General features: G+C 39.7%; 1 protein-coding gene across 1 annotated transcript in view; it reads left to right on the top strand.

Annotated features, from left to right (window-relative positions):
* Positions 1-26,704, top strand: part of LOC129047361 (phosphatidylinositol 3,4,5-trisphosphate 3-phosphatase TPTE2-like) — a 98,523-nt gene that overhangs the window by 4,889 nt on the left and 66,930 nt on the right. The window contains 7 exon segments of the mRNA XM_054529068.2: positions 728-781; positions 2,003-2,056; positions 5,446-5,499; positions 6,412-6,465; positions 16,925-16,987; positions 23,201-23,251; positions 24,963-25,124. Coding sequence (XP_054385043.2) covers positions 25,093-25,124 — 32 coding nt within the window. The 5' untranslated portion in view covers positions 728-781; positions 2,003-2,056; positions 5,446-5,499; ... (2 more) ...; positions 23,201-23,251; positions 24,963-25,092.

The following is a 26,704-nucleotide window of genomic DNA, read 5'->3' on the forward strand; positions in this document are numbered from 1 at the left end:
ACGGAATATTCTTTTGCTTTTTGGATGGAGGTAGGAAAATGGGGAAGAACTCATAGAGGGAGGCTTATTATGTGAGTGATTGTCACCTTTCCTTTCTGTGGGAATGAGACCAAGGGAGAAGGGAATCCTGCTTGGAGCGAGAAGGAGATAGGAGGGGACAATGAGCAGAGAAACCCCAGCAAAGAAAAGAACAGAGCTAACAACCCTGGAGGTGTTTCACACCCTCCAGAGCTCTGCCATAATGCGAGGCTGACTCCCTTGGCCCATACCCACCATCACATGGGATGAAGCCCTGGCTTGAGGCCTGCAGCTACTTGGCTGTAACTCTTGGGCAGGAAAGACCACCAGGATGGGTGCAAATTGAGGAGGTGATTGGAGGTGATAGAGAAGGAGAAACTCAGATGGGATTTTAAGAAGGGGGACCTACAAACTAAAGTGGAACTGGAATTAAATGCCCTCCAAAAATGCTGTTATACATTGAGGTGTAGATACAGTTACTTAGTCTGGATGGATCGATATGTTCACAGCCTAAGATACTCACTGTTGGCATATAAAACCTCATTTCTAATAAAAAAAACAAATGCCATCTCAGGTCCATTTAGTGATATACATACGTGTGAATAATCAAAGTGTAACCGGGCAATAACTCATAGACTAACTGTAGCTATTTGTTGCAAAACGTTAGAATGACACATTGTGTCTGACTCTGACCATATTTGTCCTTTAGTCCCTATCCGAATGACCTGGCAGGAGTCATTATTGATCGACCCATCGATGACAGGTGCGTTATAAAAGATGTACACATGGCCAGGAGCAGTGGTTCACACCTGGAATCTGAGCACTTTGGGAGGCCAAGGCGGGCAGATACCCTGAGGTCAGGAGTTCAAGTCCAGGGTGGCAAACATGATGTCTTTACTAAAAATACAACAATTAGCCAGGCGTGGTGGCGGGTGCCTCTAATCCCAGCTACTCGGGAGGCTGAGGCAGGAGAATTGCCCGTACCTGGGAGGTGGACGTTTCAGTGAGCCGAGACCGTGCCACTGCATTCCAGCCTGGGCAGCAGGAGCGAAACTCTGTCTCAAAAACAAGAAAAAGATGTACACACAAACACACACACAAATCAGTGACAGAGAAGGAGGCTGAGATTACTGGGATTCACTCTCAGGAGTGTTGACGGTATCACAATGTATCTTTGACACCGTTTCTTTATCGTCTCACTGTATCACGTATAGGCAACTTCCATATTTTTATAGTTGTTTAGAAAGAAAGAGAAACACACTACAGAGAGAGGCTGCCATCTGTTACTGTCTTCTCACCCTTGCTTAGTAACAGTCAAATGCCTTGGAAACTCAGATTTTCTGTATATGAGACATACTGGAGTGGGCTGTGGGAATAGAGACTCCTATTTGGAACAAGGAGAAGGTACGAGTACTTGGGGAACCGTGCAGCCCCCAGTAGAAAGGAACAAAGCTAAGAGCCTTGGAGGTGTTCTCCAGCCTCCAGAACTCTGGCACATGGAGGCTGGTGCTCCAAACCTCCTATCACAATCATATTGGATTGTGCCCCTGTGTCAGACCTCTAGTGACTTGACTCTTTTTGTGGGTCTGGGGAGACACCCATGCTGGTTGAAAGTAAGGAGGTAATGGAGGGCCTTTGAAACAGGACATTCAATGAAATAAGAGGGCTGACTACCTCCAAACAAAAGTTGAGTTTGAAATAACTGCCACCACAAAGGCTGACACGCATTAGGACTGAGGTCATGATAAAGAAGTTTATTTAAATCTGGAAGCATTACTGTTTTCCCCAGCCTAAAATGTTGCTTGCCATCATATAAATCCTCCTTTCTAATTAAAATGTGACATTTCAGAACCAAATAGTGCTATACACATGCATGGTCAGAACTTCACTGGTTTATGTGCAGAGTAATGAAAGCTAGTTTCTCCATAAAAGTCCATTTCAAATTGTGTCTCCTGTCTGACTGTATTCTTTTATCATCCTCTAGTCCACCCACAAATGAATTGACAACAGCAAACCCAGAGGCATGTAACAATGAAAGGTGAGTTATATTTCGATAAATAAAGACACACGTATGCATAACTGTGCATAGAAGTAGTCACACACACAGGCACAGAAACAAATATATCCATCAATCCATCCATGCATCCATCCATCCCCACTTCTCTCAAGACATGTCCACTAACAAACCCATGCACACAATGGAAACATACAATACGGAGACGGATGGACATATGTGGAGTTTCTTCTAGAAGCCTGCATGGCCACGGAGAGTGGTTTTTAACAGGGTTTGCAATTCTTCTCATGGTAGCCTTTGTAGGTAACACTGCATCCTTTTCTAATGGAGTTGTATAAAAAGGAGCTGGTCATAGGAGAGCTGCGGCTTGTTGTTAGTGCATTTGTCACACTTAGTTCCTACTAAGCAGCTTCTTAAAGGACTCAGATTTCCTGAGTTTCAGAGCCTACCAGGTTGACACAAGGGAGGAGAGAATCCTATTTGCAACATGGAGGAGATAGCAGCCAACAAGGAGCAGTGAAGCCCTGGGCAAAGAATGGAGCTAATGGAACATGGACTTGTCCCTCACACTCCTGAGCTCTGTCAACATAGGAGGTTGGTGCTAAAACACAAACACAGGCACACCACCTCATTGGATGCTGCTCTTCCTTAGGCCTGCTGCTACTTGCCTGTGTCTCATGGACGGGAAAGACTAGCATGATGGGTGAAAGGAAAGACGTGATGGAGAGATCCAGGAAGGGGGCCATAGATGGGATTAGAGGGATGACTGCCTACACAGTGGAGTTGAATTTAGAAGAAATTCACCCACAAAAGGCTGTCATGCATTGGTCAGCTCCGGTGGTAGGGTTTTGGTTAACTCTTGAGTCAGTGAGTCTTGGATAGGTGTAAAATGTGTGCTGTAATCTTAGAAAGTATGATATGTAGGGTAAATGGCATGGGTGATTCTAAAGAACCAAATACACACATGAATTCTGTAGGGTAGAGCAATTTACAGGCTGAAAAGTAATTGGAAGGCTGGGTGCATTGCCTCCCTCCTGTGGTCCCGGTGCTTTGGGCGGGTAAGTCGAGTGGATCACAAGGTCAGGAGTTCAAGCCTAACCTGATCAACATGGTGAAATCCTGTCTTTACTAACAATACAAAAATTAGCCAGGCATGGGGCATGCTCCCGTTGTCCCTGCTACTCGGGAGGCTGAGGCAGTAGAATTACTTGAACCTGGGAGGCAGAGTTTGTAGTTAGTTGAGATCACGCCACTGAACTCCAGTGTGGGTGACAGAGTGAGACTCTGTCTCAAAAGAAAAAAAAATAAAGAAAAAGAAAATTAATTGGAACTCCATTGAACTGAAAACGTTAAGTGGAAGTTACATGTTGTCTTACTATGTACGTTTTAAGTTATTTGCCACTGCACCATGTGTGAACTGAGAGTATCTTCTAGTAGGCTGTCCACTGCAACATGTGACATGAGTACAATTGTATCTATGCATATAAAACACACACATCCATGCATTCATACACACTAGAGAGATTGTGATTTGGGCTATTCACTGTCAGGAGCATCCATGGGAACAAGGAGTTCCCTTGAAACTATTTCCAGAGTCCTCTCAGGATGAGCTTTGTACGGAATATTCTTTTGCTTTTTGGATGGAGGTAGGAAAATGGGGAATATCTCATAGAGGGAGCCTTATTATGTGAGTGTGTGTCACCTTTCCTTTCTGTGGGAATGAGTCTGTTCTAGTAGTGTGGACCAAGGGAGAAGCGAATCCTCCTTGGAGTGAGAAGGTGATAGGAGTGGACAAAGAGCAGAGAAACCCCAGCAAAAAAAAAGAACAGAGCTAATAACCCTGGAAGTGTTTCACACCCTCCAGAGCTCTGCCATAATTTGAGGCTGACTCCCTTGGCCCATACACACCATCACATGGGATGAAGCCCTTGCTTGAGGCCTGCAGCTACTTAGCCGTAACTCTTGGGCGGGAAAGACAACTTGTTGCTGGGAATCAGGGACCCCGACCGGAGGGACTGGCTGAAGCTGTGGCAGAAGAACATAAATTATGAAGGTTTCATGGACATTTATTGGTTTCCCAAATTGATACTTTTATAATTTATCCTGCCTGTCTTTACTGCAATCTCTGAACATAAATTGTGAAGATTTCATGGACATTTATCACTTCCCCAGTCAATACTCTTATAATTTCCTATGCCTGTATTTACTTTAGTCTCTTAATCCCGTCATCTTCGTAAGCTGAGAAGGTAGGTCGCCCCAGGATCCTGTGATGATTGCGTTATCTGTGCAAATTGTTTGTAAAACACGTGTGTTTGAACAATATGAAATCTGGGCATCCTAGAAAAGAACAGGATAACAGCAATTTTCGGGCAACAGAGGAGGTAACTATAAGGTCTGACTGCCTGCGGGGCCAGGCAGAACAGAGTCTTATTTCTCTTCTTGGAGAAAGCAAGTAGGAGAAATATCACTGAATTCTTTTCCCAGCAAGGAGTAACCCTGGGAAAGGAATGCATTCCCAGGGACAGGTCTATAAATGGCCGCTCTGGGAGTGTCTGTCTTACGCAGTTGAAGATAAGGGATGAAATACGCCCTGGTTTCCTGCAGTGCCCTCAGGCTTGCTAGGATTAGGAAATTCCAGCCTGGCGAATTCTAGTCGGACCGGTTGTCTGCTCTGGAACCCTGTTTCCTGTTAAGATGTTTATCAATGACAATGTGTGCCCAGCGGGACATGGAACCTCATCAGTAATTCTAATTTCGCCCTGGCCTTGTGATCTTGCTCTGCCTCTCTGCCCTTGTGATCTTTTATTGACCTTTCAAGCATCTGATCTTGTAACTTACTCCCTGTTCGTACTCCCCTCCCCTTTTGAAATCCCTATTAAAAACTTGCTGGTTTTGCGGCTCAGGGGGTATCACTGAACCTACTGACATGTGATGTCACCCCTGGAGGCCCAGCTGTAAAATTTCTCTCTTTGTACTCTTTCTCTTTGTTTCTCAGACCAGCTGACACTTAGGGAAAATAGAAAAGAATCTACGTTGACATACTGGGGGCTGGTTCCCCCAATAACTAGGATGGGTGAAAACTGAGGAGATGATTGGAGGTGATAGAGAATGAGGTACTCAGATGAAATTATAAGAAGGGGACTTAAAACTAAAATTGAACTGGAATTAACTGCCCTCGAAAAAGGTTGTTACACATTGAGGTGAAGATGCAGTTACTTAATCTGGATGCATCGCTGTGTTCACAGCCTAAGATATTCACTGTTGGCACATAAAACCTCATTTCTAATAAGAAAAAATTTCATCCCAGTTCAATAAGTGTACTCAAGGAATCACTCGTAGAGTTAGTGTAGCTGTTTGATGCAAAACGTTAGAATTATGTGTCCTGTCTGACTCTGATCATATTTGTCCTGTAGTCCCCATCCTGTTGACCTGGTGGAAGTCATCATTGATGCAGACACCGATGACATGTGAGTTATAAAGGATGTACACACAAACATACAGACACAAACAAAACAGTGACAGAGAAAGATATTGAGATTAGTGGGATTTGCTCTCAGGAGTGTCCATGGCAATACAGAGTGTCTTGGACACAGTTCATCTTCTCACTGTAGCAACTATAGTTAAACATCCACATTTTTACAATTGTTTTGGATAAAAGAGGAACAGAGTATCCGGCTCTTACTGTCTTTTCACCATTTGTTAGTAGCAGCCAAATGCCTTGAAAAGTCAGATTTTCTGTGTATGAGACATACTAGAGTGGGCTGAGGGAAGAGAAAATCCCATTTGGAGCAAGGAAGAGGTAGGAGTACTTGGGGAATGGTGAAGTCCTCAGCAGAAAGGAACAGAGCTAAGAGACTTGGAGGTGTTCGCCAGCCTCCAGAACTCTGCCACCATGGAGGCTGGGGCTCCAGACCTTATATCACCATCATATCGGGTTGTGCCCCTGTGAAAGACCTCTAGTTACTTGATGCATTTTGTGGGGCTGGGGAGACGCCCATGCTGGGTGAAAGTAACGAGGTAATGGAGGATTTTTGAAGCAGGACATTCAATGGATTAAGAGGGCTGATTACCTAAAAATTGGAGTTGAGGTTGAAATAACTGCCACCACAAAGGCTGTCACACGTTGGGATGAGGTTGTAATGAAAAGGTTTACTTAAATCTGGAAGCATTACTATTTTCTCCATCCTAAGATGGTGGTAGCCATCATATAAATCCTGATTTCTGATAAAAAAATGATATTTCAGGTCCAAATAGTGCTATACACATGAATAGTCAGAAATTAACCAGCTTATGTTTAGAGTAATGAAAGCTAGTTTTTCCCAAAAAGTAAATTTCGAATTATGTCACCTGTCTGACTGTATTCTTTTATCATCCTCTAGTCCCCACACAAGTGAACTAACAGGAGGAACCAAGGAGGCATGTATCTACGAAAGGTGAGTTATAAACAGATAAAGACACATGTATGCGTAAGTGTGCATAGAAGTATATACACACACACAGGCACGTAAACAAACCTATCCATCCATCTATACACACTTCTCTCAACACACGTACACAAACAAACCCATGCACACAATTGAATCTTAAAACAAGGAGACGATGGACATTTGTAGAATTTTCTCTCAGGAGCCTGCATGGCCATACGGTGTTTTTTAACAGGGTTTCCAATTCTTCTCATTGTAGCACTTGTAGGTAACTTTGCATCCTTTTTTGATGGAGTTATATAAAGAGGAGCAAGTCATAGAAGGTTGCTTCTTCCTGTTAGTGTATTCATCACCCTTAGTTCTTAGTAAGCAGTTTTTTAAGGGACTCAGAGTTCCTGAGTTCGAGAGCCTACCAGAGTGGCCCAAGGGAGGCGAGAATCCTATTTGTAACATGGAGGAGATAGCAGCAGACAAGGAGCAGTGGAGCCCTGGGCAGAAAGGAATGGAGCTAATGGAACATGGACTTGTCCCTCACTGTCCAGACCTCTGTCAACATGTGAGGTTGGTGTCCAGACCCAACCCCAAACCCACCAGCTCATTGGATGCAGCCCTTCCTAAGGCCCACAGCTACTTGCCTGTGTCTCATGGACAGGAAAGACTAGCATGATTGGTGAAAGAAAGGACATGATAGATGGTTTTCACAGGCATGTTCAGACTTCTACTGGAAATAAATCATAAAAAATGTAAGTTATAGGGAAAACCTGATGCAAGTTAATTATAGTGTAATGCTCAAGAAAATTTACAAAATTAATTAGATGTTACAGAAGCTATAAAAAGATTGTGTTTAATCAGTGACCAATTTTTAAAGAGGTTCTTTGTGCTACGTATTACTACTTCTTTTGCAAGGAAACATCAAGGATGTGAATTCTGTAATTGCTCATTAAGCAGTATTGAATATGTAGTATTGATTTTTTAAGCCAGTAAATAAAAATTTTCTCTATTCATTTTACAGTACAGTGGAGGCATGGGTGAATTAAAATGTATTTCTAATATGTAGATAGGTTTAATTTTTATATAGTCATTTAATTGTTTAATTAATTGGCCATTGAAAAATGAGTCTTTGTTAATTGTTGGAATTTACTTACTGAACTTATGTGGTAGGATTTGCATACCCTCACCCATTAGATATGTGTATATTTGATGTTTTATTTTTATGGAAAAACTACTTTTGGTGCAAAAATTGTTTTAGCTAATAGTGTCAAAAGAAGAGAAAATCATGTGGTGTTTATATGGCTGTGTACCTTTTTACTCCATGAGTACTGCCTTCAGTGAAATGACAATAACTCATGTAGCGTCCTTCAACAAAAAGTGAGGTCTAAATAAATTAAAAGCTAGATGTAAACATATATATGTAAATATGCACATAGACACACACACACGAAAGCATACATGTACAGAAGAGAGATTCAGATTTGGCAAGTTCATTGTCTGGAGCATCCATAAGAATACAGAGTGTCTTAGACATTGTTTTCTAAAGTCTAATTACTGTAGTATCTGCAGTTACCTTTCTATCCTTTTTGGATCTAGTTGGATAAAAAAGGAACAGGTCATAAGAGCAATGCTTCTTATTCCTGTTGCATTGGTCACTCTTATTTAGCAGTAGCCAAAAACCTTAGGAAAATATGAGTGAACCAAGAGAGGAGACAGTCCTATTTTTAGCATGGAGGAGGGAACAGTGGGCAGGGAGCTGAGGAGCTCTCAACAGAAAAGAACAAAGCTAGTAGAACCCTGGTCTCTTCCTCTATTACTACATGAGGTTATTGTCCCAAAGGCAAACCCACCATCAGATTGGATGGAGCCCCTGCCTTAGGTCTGCAGTTACTTAACCGTATCTGAGGGGCAGAAAAGACATCCATGATTGGTGAAGAGTTATTGGTATTTGAACTTGAGAAGGCAGAAAATTACAAGTGCAAGCAAGGTGGGTATTTACAAACTGAAGTTGAACTTATGTAAATTTTGCCAGAAATGATAACTTGGGGATTAGGGTTAGGAGTAAAGAAATGTATATAAACTTGACTCATTAAGTTTTTTTTCCACAGGCCTAAGAATTTCATTACAAACATCTGAAACCTCATTTCTAGAGAAAAGTTAAATACCAGGTTTCAAATAAATAACTGATTAACATGTCAATTTTTAGGGTAACTAGATTATAAATTGTAGAGTAATTATTACTCATTTGTATCAGAAAAATAAGTCTAGGAAGACATGTGGAGTCTTCCTGTGTTCATTTTTAGTCATTTAGCTATTACCCCATTGAACTAAAAAGAGTAATCTGTGGTAGAGTCATCAATATATGGGGAGAAAGAAAAGAGGGAGATAGTGAGATTGGTAAGATTCACTCACAAATGAAGTAATAAAGAACTGTACTTAAATTTTGCTTCACTAGGCTGTTTGTTAAGGCCCCAAAGCTTTTTTACATTATATAAGGCTTTCTTTTAGGGAAAAAAATGATATATTAGTACTAGATTCCAAATAATTAATTGACATATACATTTTCAGAGTTCAACCAGTTTATAAATGCAGTAGAACAATTGTACATAACTTCAACAAGAAAAGCAAGTCTCTGAAGTCGCTTGATCTGGCATGTACATTTTTAATCCTTAGCACTGACCCAGATAAAATGACATCAGTAGTCTTTCACTACTTTGATATATCTGCTATAACTCACCTTTCAATGGTGGTGTCGTTGAAGACAACTAATGTTATTAATCTGGGTCATTGCTAAAGAATATATCTATATACACACACACACACATATACACACACACGTGAATATATGTATGTGTGTAGATATATAGGTATATCCTTTATATATATATTTAGTATATATAGATACCTACATACATGTATGTGTGTATATGTATGAACATATCTATATACATATATTTATATGTGCATATATAGATATATACATATCTTTATGTACATATATAGATATATACATATCTTTATGTACATAGATGTATCTATATAGATATATTCTATAGCACTGACCCCAATTACTAACATCAGTAGTCTTTTTTATATATATACTTTAGCATATAGACATGCATGTATATGTATAGATACGTATATGTAGATATATTTTTTAGCATGTATGTATACATATACAGTATATATGTACACGTGTGTGTGTATACATGTATACCTTATTTTATTGTGCTTTACTTTATTGCCCCTCAGATACTACTTTTTTATAAACTGAAGGTTTGTAGCAACCTTGCATTGAGCAAGTCTCTTGGTTTCATTTTTCCAACAGCATGTGCTCACTTTGTGTCTCTGTGTCACATTTTGGTAATTCTTGCAATATCTTAAACTCTTTTTTTGAGACAGACTCTCGCTCTGACACCCAAGCTGGAATGCAGTGGCACGATCTCAGCTCACTGCAACCTCAGCCTCCCGGGTTCAAGCGATTCTCCTGCCACAGCCTCCTGAGTAGCTGGGATTACAGGCACCTACCACCACGCCCGGCTAATTTTTATATTCTTAGTAGAGGCGGGGTTTCACCATGTTCGTCAGGCTGGTCTCAAACTCCTGACCTCGTGATCCGTCCGCCTCGGCCTCCCAAAGTGCTGGGATTACAGGCGTGAGCCACCGCGCCCAGCCTATTTTAAACTTTTTTATTGTTATCCTATCTCTTATGATCTGTGATCAGTGATCTTTGATGTTACTATTGTAATTGTTTGGGGGCAACATGAACATGAACCATGCTGATTAAGGACAACTACCTTAATCGATGCCGTGTGTTTTTTGACTGCTCCACCGAGTAGCCATTCCCCATCTGTCTCCCTCTTCTTGGGCCTCCCTATTTCCTAAGACACAACAATATTGAAAGTAGGCCATTTAATAAGTCTATGAGGGTTTCTTAGTGTCCTAGTGAGAGGAAGAGTCACAAGCCTCTCACTTTAAACTAAGAGCTAAAAATGATTGTGAGGAAGGCTAGACTTCTTGCACCAGTCAGAGAAGTTGTGAATGCAAAATACATGTATATATTCTCGAAGAAAATTAAGACTGCTACTCCAGTGAACATACAAATGATGAGGAAGCAAAACAATCTGATTGCTAATATGGAGAAGGTTTTAGCAGTCTGGATAGAAGATCAAAGCAGCCATAGCATTTCCTTAAGCCAAAGCCTAATCCAGGACAAGGCCCCCTCTCTCTACAATTCAGTGATGGCTGAGAGAGGTAAGTAAGTTGCAGAAGAAAAGCTTGAAGCTAACAGGTTGGTTCATGAAGTTTAAGGAAAGAAGCCATCTCCATAACATAAAAGTACAAGGTGAAACAGCAAGTGTTGTTATCCAGCAGCAGCAAGTTATCCAGAAGATGTAGCTGAGACAGTTGATGAAGGTGGCCACACAAAACAACAGATTTTCACTGTAGACAAGATAGCCTTTTATTGGAAGAAGATGCCATCTAGGACTTTTATATTTAAAGAGAAGTCAATGCATGGTTTCAAAGCTTCAAAGCACAGGCCGATTCTCTTTTAGGGGCTAATGAAGCTGGTGACTTTAAGTTGAGGCCAATGATCATTGACTGTTCTGAAAATCCTAGGGCCCTTACGAGTTATGCTAAATCAAGCAAGATGGGTAACTAGAGATGCCTTGTGCTCATCTCCCCTACAAGAAAACCTAGGCAACAAATACACATCTAAGGTCTGATTAGAGTATCAAGGGGATAGTCCTGGAGTGCAAAGGAGTGAAGACACACCTGTGGTGACTGGAAGGCCCCACAGCATGGAAGCACTCAGCCTCTGCAGCCCCTTCTCCCTGACCTGGGTTGAATTGGCCCAGAGACAGGAAGGACTTCTCATTGCAGGGTGAAGGTAAGCAGAAGATCCCCACCAACCCCACTGCCATCACAAACACAGAGTCTTAAGGAAAATCTCTCAGTATTTGCAAGCCCTGAGGCCAGTGTGGAGTACTGCCAAGAATTTACACAGCTGCATGTCCTGGACTAGGAGTACAAGGTGAAGGCTTCCCACCCCCAGAGAACTAAGCTGCAGCAACACAGCACCATCTTGAGACCAGAGTCATCTCTTGAGTGTGCCCTCCTCTGGGGGCCAGTAGCCATTGTGCCTCTCCAGCACTGGAGCTTTACCTTCAGTATACTAAGCCCACATGGGTGGGTTAAAGCCACAACCCCAGGTGTGTGGAGGTTGGTCCTAGGATTGACAGTAACTCAAGTCCTGAAGATCAGGGAGATCAACCCCCACCACTACACTTCCAGACAGAGGAATAATCTGCAGTCCCATCCAGGGTGAAGTCACCCTTGAGCTAGCCAAACCACTACATGCCCTCTCTCAAGTGGGAACATCCCCTAAGCCTCTAAGCAGCTGATATACCCCAAGGTCAACAGACTGTGAGTCCATGCTCAGGACCTGAGAAACAGCCCTGCAGGCCTCATCCACCACAGACATGCTCCTGACCTGCCCAGCCGCCCTCTGCCCTTAATAAGGGCCTGAGAAGCAGTCCCACAGGCTGCCGCGAGCAGGCACAGCACTGAGTGGGCCTCGAACCTGTGTCTCAGACCTGAGAAACAAGCAGCTGTGTGTGCCTGAGTCTCAGGGCTGAGAAACAACCCTGGGAGCTTACTCTGGCCAGCATACCCTGAAGCCAACTAAGCAGCCACATACCTATGTCCCAGCTTGAGGAACAGCCCTGTAGGCCACCCCCTCAGAAACACTCCCAGGCCAGCTAAGCAGCTGTGCAACCTTTCATGAGCCTGAGAAACATTCCTGTACCCGTTCCCAGCAGATGCACCTCCAGACCAGCCAGTCAGCCATGAATGCCCATGTCCTGGACCTGAGAAAGAGCCCCATGGGCTACTCCCAGAAGACATGCCCCTAGGCCAGCCGAGCAGCCTTGTGCCCACATCCTGGGTCATAGAAGCAGCCCCCTGGGCTTCCCCTGGCAGGCACTACCCAGGCCAGCTGAGCAGCAGTGTGCCCACATCCTGAGCTAGAATAGCCCTATGGACTACCCCCAGCAGACACACATCCAGGACAGTTGAGAAGTTATTTGACTGTATCCCAGGCCAGAGAAACACCCCCTCTTGGCCAGCCCTGGCAAAGATGCCTTTGGTCCAGCTTAGCAGCCGTGCAGCTCTGTATTTGGCCCATGAGTTTCCCCCAGCAGACTGGCCTCGGGCCAGATGAGCAGCTGTGTACCCACATACCAGGCATGGGAAACAGCCCTTCAGGCCACTCCTGGAGTGTGTGCTTTCAGGCCAGGCAAACAGCTGTGTGCCTGCATCCTGGGCTTGAGCAACTGCCCTGTAAGCCACATCTGGCGGCATGCCCTGGTTGAGCAACTGCATCCCCATGCTCCTGGCCAGAGTAACAGCACCATGGCCAGCCCCACAAAGCCATACTCCAAGTTTTCTGACCCACTGTATGCCTACACACACCCCTACCCTGAGAAACGGTCCAGTGAGCCCACCCCTGGCAAAGCTGCACCACCATCATCACAAACTTCCTTAGCCTAGGCCACTGAGAAACTTGCAAATGTTACTAGTGTGGATCACAGCTGAATAAACTATATGGAGACTACACTTTACTGCATCCATGTAGAACCAAGGCCAATATACCCCGATGAACTGACACCCAAGACCCATTCATACAAATAAATTCATACAAGTAAACCTACTCCATAAAATTGGAAAAGGTGACTTTTTCACCAGATGCATAGAAATCAACATAGAAACACATCAACCATGAAAATGCAAGAAAACAGGTCACCTACAAAGGGAAATAATAATTATCTAGTAATGGACCACAATCATAAACATATGAAATGCCAGAAAAAGAATTCAAAAAATAATCTTAAGGAAACTCAGTGAGATAGAGGTGATACAGATAGACAAGTCAATGAAATCAGGAAAACATCATTTGAATGAGAAATTCAGTAAAGATAGAGATATCATAAAAAGAACCAAACAAGCCCTAAGAGCTAAACAGTTCAACAGAAGGAATGAAAAATACAATCAATGACTACAGACAAGAACAAGCAGAAGTCATTTCTGAACTTGAAGAGAAGTCTTTTGAAATAACACAGGCAGACAAAAAAGAATAAAAAATAATGAAAAAAGCCTACAGGATTTATTGGACACCATTAATTTGAACAAATATTCCTAGTATGGGCATTCTAGAAGGAAAAGTGAAGAGAAATGTGAGGAAAACATATTTAATAAAATGATAGCATAAAACTTCCCAACTCGAGAGAGAGAGCTAGACATCTAGTTCTAGGAAGATCAAAGAACCCCAAATACATTCAACCGAGACACAAAGACAAAGATTTTTTAAGATAACAACAGACAAGCGTGAAAACGCTTATAATGGAATTCCCAATTGACGAACAGCTGATTTCCTGGCAGAAACCTTAGGCTGGAAAAGAATGGGATGATATATGCAAAGTTCTGAAAGAAAAAAAAAAATCTTTCAACCAAGAATATTATACCCAGTGCAGCTATCTTTTACAAATGAAGAAGACATAAAATCTGTGACAGATAAACAAAAACCAAGATAATTCATCACCACTAGATCAGCCTTACCAGAAATGCCCAAGGCAGTCTGACTTCTGGAAGTAAAAAGATGATAACCACCATCATAAAAACATGTAAAACTTTAAACGTCACTGGTAGAGTCGATACATAAAAGAGAAAGAGAAAGGGATGAAACCTTATCACTACAGAAAACTACCCAACTACAAAAGTAAACAGAGAGGCAGAAAGGAACAAAACATATACAAACCAACCAGAAAACAATAAAATGTCGCAAGTAACTCCTCACCTACCAATAATAACTTTGAATGTTAATAGATTAAATACCCCAAGAAGGATATAGACTTGCTGAGTGGATTAAAAAATAAGACCCGACCGGGCACAGTGGCTCACGCCTGTAATCCCAGCACTTTGGGAGGCCGAGGCGGGTGGATCACGAGGTCAGGAGTTCGAGACCAGCCGGGCCAATATGGTGAAACCCCATCTCTACTAAAAATACAAAAAATTAGCCGGGTGTGGTGGCGGGCACCTATAGTCCCAGCTACTCGGAAGGGTGAGGTGAGAGAATGGCATGAACCCGGGAGGCAGAGCTTGCAGTGAGCTGAGATCGTGCCACTGCACTCCAGCCTGGGTGACAGAGCGAGACTCTGTCTCAAAAAATAATAATAATAAAAATAAGACCCAACTGTATTTTATCTAAAAGAAACTCACCTTACCTGTAAAGAAGCATATAGACTGATAATGAAGGGATGGAAAAAGATATTCCATGCAAATGGAAGCCAAAAGTGAGCAGGAATAGCTATACTTACATCAGTCAAAACAGACTTTAAGTTAAAAACCATAAAAAGTGACAAACAAGATTATTATGTAATAAGGGTTCAATTCAGCAAGAAATAGAACATAATTGTAATATGTGTATAATGTAATTGTAAATATGTATGCACTCAACACTAGAGCACCCAGATATATATAGCAAATATTACTAGATCTAAAGAGGGAGCTAGACCCCATTGCAATAAGAGTTGGGCACTTCATTATCCCACTCTCAGCACTGGACAAATCATCTAGATGGAGAATCAACAGAGAAACATCAGACTTAAACTGCACCATAGACCAAATGGACATAACAAACATTTACAGAACGTTTCACCTAACAGCTGCAGAATATACATTCTTTTCATCAGCACATGGAACATTATCCAAGATAGACCATACGTTAGGCCACAAACCAAGTCTCAACAAATTTTTAAAAACTGAAATTATATCAGGTATCTTATCTTACCACAATGGAATAAAACTAGTCATCCATAACAAGAGGAACATTCAAAACTATACAGATATATGGAAATAAAACAACACGCTCTTGAGTGACAAGGAGTGAAGAAAGGAATTAAGAATGAAATTTAAAAATTCCTTGAAACAACTGTAACTAGAAACACAACCTACCAAAACATAAGGGACACAGCAAAAGCAGTATTAGGAAGCATGTTCATAGCAATAAATGCCTGGATCAAAAAACTAGAAAAATTTCCAATAAATCACCTAACAATTCTACCACAAGAAACTGGTATGGTAAGAACAAACCGAATCCCAAATTATTAAAAGGAAATGAATAATAAAGACCAAACAGAAATAAACAAAATTGAGGCAAAATTTACAAAAGGTTAACAACAAAAAGCAGGTTTAAAAATATCAACAAACCATTAGCTAGACTAATTAAGAAGAAGAGAAGACCCATATAAATAAAATCAGAAAGAAAAATGAGACCTCACAACAGATATGACAGAAATAAAAAGGATTATTAGAGACTATTATGAACAACTCTACAATAAATTTGAAAACCTAGAGGAAGTGGATAAAATCCTCGACCCATACAACCTGCCAAGACTAAACCAAGAAGAAGTAGAAAACCTGAACAGACCAAAAAGAAGTAATGAGATTGAATCAGTAACAAAAAGGCCTTCAACAAAGTCCAGGATCTGATGACTTCACCACTTAACTCTACCTGCTTTTAAAAATGAACTAATGTCAATTCTTACACTATTTCAAAAAATTAAAGCAGAGGAAAGTCTTCCTAACTCATTCTACATAAGTAAACTATAGTTGATAAAGTAGTGGTAGGATTTGAGAGGATTCACTCCAATTTTGAAAACAGTTCTACTGTGGGTAAGATGCTATCAAATGGGATCACATGTTACAGAGAAATCACTTGTGAAAGGAAGAGTCATTTGATACAGTGAAGTTCGTTGTTGTCTTCTTTTAAGAAATTGCCTCAGCCACCCCAACCGTTGGCAACCACAGCTCTGATCAGTCAGCAGCCATCAACATGGAGGCAGCGCCCTCCACCAGCAAAAAGATTATGACTTGCTAAAGGCTCAAGTGATCGTTAGCATTTTTTTAACCAATAAAGTAGTTTTACTTTAAGGTATGTACATAATTTTTTTTGACATAATGTCGTTGCACACTTAACAGACTACAGTGTAGTATAAACATAACGTTTATATGCACAGGGAAACCAAAACATTTGTGTGAGTCACTTAATGCAGTTTTTGCTTTATTGCAGCGGTCTGGAATGAAACCCACAATGTCTTTGTGATATGTCTATACACATTTATGTATTCTATAACTGTATACATATTCTTTTAATTACCTTTATATACATATATAGAAAGAGACAGAGAGAAAAGAAGAGAAAAATATGCAAAATTCAGTGTTGGGAGTATCCGTGAGAATAGTTTCTGGTTAATGACTGTAATTTTCTTTCTTAAATGTTAGGTCTTCCAGTGAGCTAAGTCATGTTTACTATATCCTTTAGATTCATGGAATTCTTGTTATTCAAATAAATTCTTCATCACTGTTTTGTGTAGCAAATATCTAATGATATATTTTTGCATTTTTTTGGTGGCTAAAGTGTGTCAGAACGACTTTCCAGGTTTGAAGATTATGAAAATGCTGAATATGTCGCTTCATATGAGTAAGTCAGTTTGAAGTTTGAAAGGAGGGAGCCATTGATGGATCTCTTTTCTTTAGTTGAACAGGGCTTACGCTGAGGCACAAAGGAAAAAGGGAAACTACGGGAGGATATCAAAATGTATGGGTGTGTGGGTGGGAGAGTACACCATATTTCCTCCAACTGAATTCTTAGACAAGTATTATTTTGAAAAAAAAATTCCATCCATTCAGGAATAAATGTTCTTCTAGCTTGAAAATGTAAAAAGTATCCTTAGAAGAAATTAACTTCATTAGAAGTGTTTTTTTAAAAAGAAAACAGGAATGCAGAATGCTACTTACTCATCAATAGTGAACCTTTCTCATTTTTACTGGATATTGTGTGATTCCCAGTTTTGTAGATTTCACCTGTGAGGAAGTGGTATTGATAGCAAAAGCAAACATGTTTTGCTGACTAAAGACCTCTTTATGCTCATTGGGATTTTGTTATTATTTGTTTCTAATCTCACTAGAGTACTGAGTACTTCCTATTGCACTGACCTGAAGGCATTTTACCATGTACTCACTGTAACGAAACAATACATTCTTAAACTGGCTTGTGTCTGAACTGCAGACATATTCAGGAGATTTTTCTTCTGCTTCTTTCTTGCCCAGTTGTATAACCATTCACCAGCTTATGTCAGTGTTGGAGAGGAAGTACTGCCGTAGAGGAAGTTAACTCATCATGGTTATAAGCTGTTGGTGTCTAAACAAAGATTACATGGGAAACAGAGGGCAAATACAAATAGTTCTTCAAATTACCCTGAGTTTTCACTTTCTAGAAATTTTTATCATGGGCCATCAATGAAGAATTAATGGCACCACTTAATTAAACTGTGTGTCTGCATACTAGCTATACATTTTCTGTAATGGAGCTGCCCAGGGCTGAGGCAAAATTAGACAGATTGAGCAAGGCAAACATTTCCTTTTTCTTTCCCCACTCCAAACAAAAGAAAGCATGTTTTTGTTTTGTTTTATTTTTAAGTTACAGAGTCTCATTGCATAAATATAGGAGGAATTGGCAGTAGTCCCTGCGAGAAACACTGGTGTTTCATACCAGGGGGATGATCTTGGATTTATAGTAAAAGCTGGCATCAGTGCTTGGCTTTGACATCATATATTCATTCATCTGATACTCAGGAAGTCACTAAACCTCTTTTAGTTTTAGATTATTCAAATGTGAACTGGTTATAATGCTATCTATGTAGTGGATATTGTATTGTAGAAAATTAGTAATAAAACTAAAATAACATGCAAAAACACTTTGAAAACTCTGTAGCTCTGTGAATAGATTTTGTGCGAAAAACTGAAAATAACGTAAGTTTATTAAAGGAAAATCAGAAAATCCAATCAACAAATGTACCCACATGTAGTCATTCTTAAACTTTGATACATGCACTTCTAAGTTCTTTAAGCATATACATTTTTTGTTTACAGATACGAGACCATACTTATATTCTTTTGTAAATAACCTTATTACTTAATGACATCATGTCTGTATTTTCTTGTTAATGTATATTCATGTGCACTTACAACATTATTTGTAATAGTTTTGTAATACTGCATGGTGTAGATGTGCCATGATTCATTTAATAGTCTGATATTGCTGAACAATTAAGTTTTTTACAAGTTTTTACTGTTATAAAAAATGAATATATTTGAGGCTAAATCTTTGCATATTGTTGGTTATTTGCTTATTATAAATTCTCAGAAGTGGAAATCCTGTGTCAAAGGGAATGATTGTGATGCTGTTGATATTGATATGTGCTTGAACATCAAGATGCAAAAGTGTACCTTTCTCCTCTCCCATACTTAACACTAGCCGTCATTGATTTCTTTGATATTAGTAAATCTATTTGTTCTAATGCGCATTCAGTAACATACCTTCATTTATGCTTTTTTCAGTTAATATTTCATCATTTCCAAACTACCTTTGCCCAATTAAAATTGGGGTGTTTTTCTGTCTTCGGACTGAAAAGTTAAATCTATTGATCCTTTTTCTATTTTATGTAATATAAGTAATTTCTCCCAGGTTGTCTTGCTTTTCACTATATAAAAGTGTTGAATCTTCATATAATCAAATGTACCTATACTTTTCTTTGTGATTTATGCCTTTAATGTTATTCTCAGAAAGTCCTTCTCTACCCCAAGATTTGAAATATATTCACCAAGATTTCTGTTTTGAACTTATTTTCTTCATTTAAATAAAATCGCTGCCCTGAATTTACTTTGTCTTAAGGCATAAAGTGTAGAAATTTACTTTTCTCCTGTGTGACTAATAGTTTTCACAGCATCAAAATATCATCCCCCTGTATTGTCCTTACCCTGTTTTAGTGATCTAGAGTGAGAGCAGGAAGACCAGAGAGTCAGTACAGTGTTTTCATTGCTTTGCATCATGACCATCTCCCTACCGCCAGAGTCTGTACCAGAGAAAAATGTGTCCAGTGGGAGAGACAGCACCTGCCCTCGATACGAATCCCATTTCATTAAAAATGGTCTTGTTAGTGTCATGTAGCTTCCACCTTCTATTGATAAAAAATAAGTCATGGTCATGGTTAATATTTGTGCTTTGAATTCCACTTTGATATTAATATTGGAACTTTTAGTGTTTTAAGGTTTAGTATCTGATGTCTTTTTCTCTTTTCTTTTCTCTTTTTTTTTTCTGAGACGGCGTCTCACTCTGTGGCCAGGCTGGAGTGCGCCGGCATGATCTTGGCTCACTGCAACCTCCACCTCCCGGGTTCAAGCCATTCTTCTGACTCAGCCTCCCGAGTAGCTGGGACTACAGGTGTACACCACCACGCCCAGCTAATTTTTGGTATTTTTAGTAGAGATGGGAGGTCGGCTCGGATGGTCTTGGTCTCTTGACCTCGTAATCCGCCCGCCTAAGCCTCCCAAAGTGCTGGGATTACAGGTGTGAGCCACCGCACCCGGCCTCTATCTCTTTATTTTTAAACTGTCATTTAAATTTAGTTTTTGTCTCTTGTGTATAGCATGTAATGCGTTTGATTTTAAAGTTATCTGAGTGTATTTCTCAGTATGGAATATGAGAGGAATATGTTTGTATTTATGATTTCTGGTATGCTTGGCTTTATTGTCTTTTTCTTTATGAAAAATACTTTGATATTTTCTTTTTAAATTTGTCTATATTTTGCTAGTAATTGATTTGTTTTTATCCCTTTCATTTTTTACTGATATGCAAGTCAGAAGCCCATTTCTAGTCCATCAGTTTATATTTAAATATTTAGAAAACATAATTATACCATTTTTCTCCATCAATATCGAGAATAAAACTGGACTTGTATCTGTAGAAGATAAGAAATGCAATCTGCCTTTACTTCTATCTTCTTCCAAATCTTGAATCCTAGTGTAAGAATGCCTAAAATTTAAATCAATACTATTATTGATAATTTTATATTATCTTTACTTTTAGAATCATTTATTTACATTTTCACCTACTACATTTTTATGCTACATTAACAGTTGTTATTTAGACTTACTTCTGAGTTTATATTATTTACCATCTTTTCTCTATAAGTCATGTTCCTTATTGCTATGTTCTTCATTTTGATTCATCGCTCAGCTGACTCAAGCACTTTGAGTAATTATTTTTAGGAAAGGAACATAGAGGCTATGCTTTGAGTTGCTGCATGTTGGAGTGTCTGTCTGTTGCTCTCAAATGTGAACAGTACTTTTCCTGGATATGGATATACTGAGTCATAGTTATTTCCCTGCAAACTCTGCATGTAACTGCTTGAAGCTGCATTTACATAGTACACTTTTTTAACCAAAAAAGTCTCAATTGTGTATTTACTTGGTACAGTTTCAGGGGACACTGAAACAGATTGAAGGGGCTAAAGCCACCCAAGCCACTCCTTCATGCCTTCATGATCTGTCAGGCTTGGTTCTATATGGTGATATTGTCAAGTGAATTCAGATTGATGACATTTCCTTGATACCCAGAGGTCCAGTAGACTGTGTGGGATCAGAGGTTCTTGTAAAAAGAGAATGGCAACTTCTGGAGAGAATTCGCCTCTTTTGGCCAACTGATCCTCTTTCTACATCAGCCTTAACTTTCTAAGCCTGGGTAGAGGTGGTGGGTCCAGGTGGATGAGGGGAAGATTAGAAGGATTGGGGATTTCCTTTATCTCAGGTTAACCTAACCTCATTCATCAAAGGCCAATTTTGTTTTTTTTAACTTTTATTTTAGGTTTGGATGTACATGTGAAGGTTTGTTACATAGGTAAACGTGTGTCAGGTGGTTTGTTTTACATATTATTTCATCACCCAGGTATTAAGCTCAGTAGCCAAATAGTGATCCTTTTTGCTTGTCTCTTTCCTCCTACCCTCCCCGCTTAGGTAGACCCCAGTGTTTGCTTCCCTCTTTGCGTTCTTACGTCCTTATCACTTAGCTACCACTTACAGATGAGAACATTCAGTATTTGATTTTCGCTTTCTGCACTAGTTTGCTAAGGATAATAGCCTCCAGCTCCATCCACGTTCCCACAAAAGACAGGATCTCATTTTTTTTTTTTTTTTGAGACGGAGTCTCTCTCTGTTGCCCAGGCTGGAGTGCAGTGGTGCAATCTCGGTTCACTGCAAGTTCTTCCTCCCGGGTTCACGCCATTCTCCTGCCTCAGCCTCCCGAGGAGCTGGGACTACAGGCGCCCGCCACCACGCCCAGCAAATTTTTTTTGTATTTTTAGTGGAGATGAGGTTTCATCATGTTAGCCAGTGTGGTCTCGATCTCCTGACCTTATGATCTGCCTGCCTCAGCCTCTGAAAGTGCTGGGATTACAGGCCTGAGCCACCATGCATGGCCGATCTCATTCTTTTTTATGGCTGCATAGTATTCCATGGTGTATATGTACCACATTTTCTTTATCCAATCTGCCATTGATGGGTACTTGTGTTGATTCCATGTCTTTGCTATTGTAAATAGTGCTGCAGTGAACATTCACGTGCATGTGTCTTTACAGTAGAATGATTTATATTCCTCTGGGTATATACTAGGTAATGGGATTCCTCAGTCAAATAGTAGTTCTACTTTTAGCTCTTTGAGGTGTCTCCATACTGCTTTTTACAATGGTTGAACTAATTCACACTCCCATCAACAGTGTGTAAGTGTTCCCTTTTCTCTGCAACCTTGCCAGCACCTGTTGTTTTTTGACACTTTAATAATAGCCATTCTGACTATTGTCTGTTGTGAAATGGCATCTCATTGTGGTTTTGATTGGCATTCCTCTAATCTGTGATATTGAGCTTTTTTTCGTATGCTTCTTGGCCACATGTATGTCTTCTTTTGAGAAATGTCTGTTCATGTCAAAGGCCAATTTTGGCAGTGCCCCAGTTCTCCTCAGTATCTGTCCTCTTTTTTCTCCAATCTTAGGCACAGGCTGTGATGTGAGCATTGTCTTAGGATTCATGCCTCTCGGGGTGAAATTTGAGTCCTGTGTTGGAGGCTTCAGTATGACAGAAACTTCCTGAAGGCTTCAGTAGGACAAAAAATTGTTCCTCATCAGCTACCTTGTCTTCAGCCATAAGGTAAAATGAGGCATTACTGGAGGTTCCATCAAACAGATTCTCCTTTCTTGGATTAATGGAAGGAGCCCAGTCTTTCAGGTGTTTCTCCTTTCAAGTGTATCTTACTAAAATGTCTTATCTCTGCAGTTCATATGCCACCTCAAATGTAACTGTCACTAATGTGTATCTGTTCACTAGGTGTCTAGTTTGAAAGAGATGACAAGAGCATTATTTACTCCATATGCTCATCCCTGAAATACCTTATTTTATTGCTGTGGAAACTGAGATCTGGCCAAAGTTTGATGACTTGCCCAGGCTGGCATTAAAATACAGTTCTCTTCTACCCCTCTTTTCTTTTTTCATGCTATATTCCTTGAGTTGATGACCAGAAGTTTAAGCTTAGTATTGCCATAAAGTTGGAGTTGGGGCTTTGCATGCAATGGAAATATTACTAAACATCCAAAGTTTACTGTCTTACTCACATATATTCTGGATAGGAAAGTAAAATACTCATGGAGCGGAAAAGATAAAATTTTAATTATTAGTAAAAAGCATTTTGTTATACAACTTCTGAATAATTTTCTTTTAAAATTGTATTTATAAAGGCCTTTGTTTTTTGGTTAAATTTATAAGTTAGAAGAAATCTCATTAATTTTATTTTTGCTTCTTTTTGCAGCAGCAAGATTAAGAAAATTGTTCATTCAATTGTGTCATCCTTTGCAGTTGGGTATGTGAGACATAGAAAACACCATGTATTAAATATACCTGAGACTTAATGCATAAAAAACACCACGTATTAAATATATCTGAGACTTGGCCAGGTGCAGTAGCTCACGCCTGTAATCACAGCACTCTGGGAGGCCAAGGCGGGTGGATCACCTGAGGTCAGGAGTTCAAGACCAGCCTGGCTAACACGGTGAAACCCCGTCTCTATTAAAAATAAAAAAATTAGCCGGGCATGATGGCGGGTGCCTGCAATCCCAGCTGCTCGGGAGGCCTAGGTGGAAGAATCGCCTGAACCTGGGAGGCGGAGATTGCAGTGAGCTGAGATCACACTATTGCACTGCAGCCTGGGTGACAGAGCGAGATATATATATATATATTTATAGATATATATATATTTATATATATTTATAGATATATATATATTTATATATATTTATAGATATATATATATTTATATATATTTATAGATATATTTATAAATATACATGTATATTTATATATATTTATATATATTTATAAATATACATGTATATTTATATATATATTTATAAATATATATATATCTGACTTAATATTTCAATGAGAAAGACTGAAATAAAAAACAAAACCAAAAAGCATTTCCTGTCCACCGGTTTCTAAGTAGCCATGTGCCCCATCTAATGTAATCTAATTTATCCTGGAAGTTTGGTTTAAGCTGGACTTTAAGACTTGCAAAGAAACGGCTTTTGTATAAGATTAATAGTAACATATTAATATTATTTTTCTTCCATCTGCACAAGTAAAGTTAATGAAAATCGAATGTTATAATTCTATAATTATAAGTAAAGTGTTTTATTAAGTACCTTATACATCTAGAATTACTCTTTAATTCTGGAAACAATTTACTTAGACTCTTCTCTACATAAGAGTAAGATTTCATACTATGATATAGATTTACACAATATGATATAGATTTGCACAATATAATTGTTTCCTTTTGAATTAATGATATTTTAACTTGAGCTGCAACTTTTTGAAAAGTACTTTGAAGATGAACTCATCTTCATAGATTAAGCAAACAGTATAATCAATTTATGGGGAATGTATTTAGAATATGTAACAGCAAGTTTCAGGAGGTACTTTAGAGTTCAATAATTTAAATATTTATGGAATTGAATTCTTTCTCATGTACCCATCACTGTACTAGAATCGCCCGTAAATATGTAATCATGTACTTGCTAAAAATGTCACTGACAAAAAATCTTGGTCTTTTAAGAGCTTATGTTACTCATGCTTTCATTTGGTTTTTATTAATAAATTCTTAAGAATTATCCAGATTAATAAGATTTTGTTTTTTATAAGAAATGGGTGTAAACTTCTTATGAAATTCTCAAATTTTAAGAAGAGTTTACAAACAGACACAGGTCATTTTAATTCAGTTTCACTTTTCTCTCTTGAGGTGTTAGTCTATCCGCTGTAAAAGGGCATGATAACATCTTGTGAAGTGGTTTGGTGGGAATTTTATTTATTAAGAACTGCTTCTATTGGGTGAAAACAGTGATTTTTCTGAGATTCTATGCTATTACAGTTTTTCCTGCCACTGGGCAGTTTAATACTAAATAATAACATTTTGGTACCCGATCATTGGCCTAAATATGGTATAACTATAGGGACAAAAGCCCCTTTATCTTTGCTGTTACTTACTTACTTATTTATTTATTTATTTGTTGTAGAATATTTGGAGTTTTCCTGATCTTGTTGGATGTGGCTCTGATCTTTGCCGACCTAATTTTCACTGATAGCAAAGTTTATATTCCTTTGGAGTATCGTTCTATTTCTCTAGCTATTGCCTTATTTTTTCTCATGGATGTTCTTCTTCGAGTATTTGTAGAAGGGTAAGTTTGATTATTTTTATAATGCATAAAGCTATTTTGTACTTTTCTAAGAAGCACTTTGGGAGGCCGAGGCAGGTGGATCACGAGGCCAGGAGTTCGAGACCAGCCTGGCCAAGATGGTGAAACCCTGTCTCTACTAAAAATACAAAAATTAGCTGGGTGTGGTGGCGGGAGCCTATAATCCCAGCTACTTGGGAGGCTGAGGCAGGAGAATTGCTTGAACCCAGGAGGCGGAGGTTGCAGTGAGCCGAGATTGTGCCATTGCACTCCAGCCTGGGTGACAAGGTGAGACTCCGTCCCAAAAAAAGAGAGGCATATTAAAATAATTAACAGGAGCATTCAACTCAAGCTGACTTAAAAGCGTTTGGGCCTTAGGAGAACCTTGGTGGTAGTCTGGCAGTACCCCCCATGGTCTGTGTTTGAGTGAGGTGGCCACGGATTGATGCTCCTCTGCTTTTGGAGAGGGGTTGAAAGAGTGGGAAAGACTGCATCTTGTGGTTTGAGTGACAGCTCAACCAGCTCAGCCATAGCACATAAAACACCAGGTAGAATTATAAGTTTTTGATCTAGGCCCTGATTCCCAGCATCTTTGGACCCATCCGGAGCCTGGGAGAACTTGCCATCCTGAAGGGAAGGACACAGGCCTGGCTGCTTTTACCATGTGATGATCGTAGAGCCCCAGGGCCTTCAGCAAACTTATGCAATAGCTAGGGAGTGGTTACAGCAGGTTTTGGGCAAGACCCAGTGCTGTGCTGGCTTCACATCTGACCCAATGCCGTCATAGTAGCGGTGGCCACAGGGGTGTTTGTGTCAGGGTGGCTCAGAACAGAGAGAGAGACTCTGTTTGTTTGGGAGAAATTAAGGGAAGAGAACAAGACTCTCTTTTTGGTAACCCAGAGAATTATCCTGCATGTTGTCCAAGACCATTAAGGCAGTACCACTATGAGTCTGCAAGAACCACAGAGTTTAGGAGGCTTGGGGTGCCCCCTAAAGCAGATACAACTTCGATCACAATCTCCAAGTTCTTTCCAATATCTGGAAAGCCCTCCCGAGAAAGATAGGTACAAACAAGCCCTGACAGTGAAAACTACAGTAAATACCTAATTCTTCAACGCCTAGACACTAAAGAACATCTGCTAGCATCAACACTATCCAGGAAAACATGATCTCACCAAATGAACTCAATAAGACACCAGAGGCCAATCCTGGGGAAGCAGAGATATGTGACCTTTCAGACAAAGAAATCAAAATAGCTGTGTTGAGGAAACGCAAAGAAATTTAAGATAACACAGAGAAAAACAATCCTAATTCTATTAGAGAAGTTTAACAAAGAGATTGAAATAATTAAAAGAATCAAGCAGAAATTCTGGAGCCAAAAAATGTAATTGGCATACTGAAGAATGTATTAGAGTCTTTTAATAGCAGAATTGGTCAAGCAGAAGAAAGAATTAATGAGCTTGAAGGCAGGCTATTTCAAAATACATAGAGGAGACAAAGGAAAGAATAAAAAACAATGAAGCATGCCTACATGATCTAGAAAATAGCATCAAAAGGGCAAATCTAAGCACTACTGGCCTTAA

The sequence above is a fragment of the Pongo abelii genome, chromosome 14 (genome assembly GCF_028885655.2).
Source record: "Pongo abelii isolate AG06213 chromosome 14, NHGRI_mPonAbe1-v2.0_pri, whole genome shotgun sequence".
NCBI lineage: Eukaryota > Metazoa > Chordata > Mammalia > Primates > Hominidae > Pongo > Pongo abelii.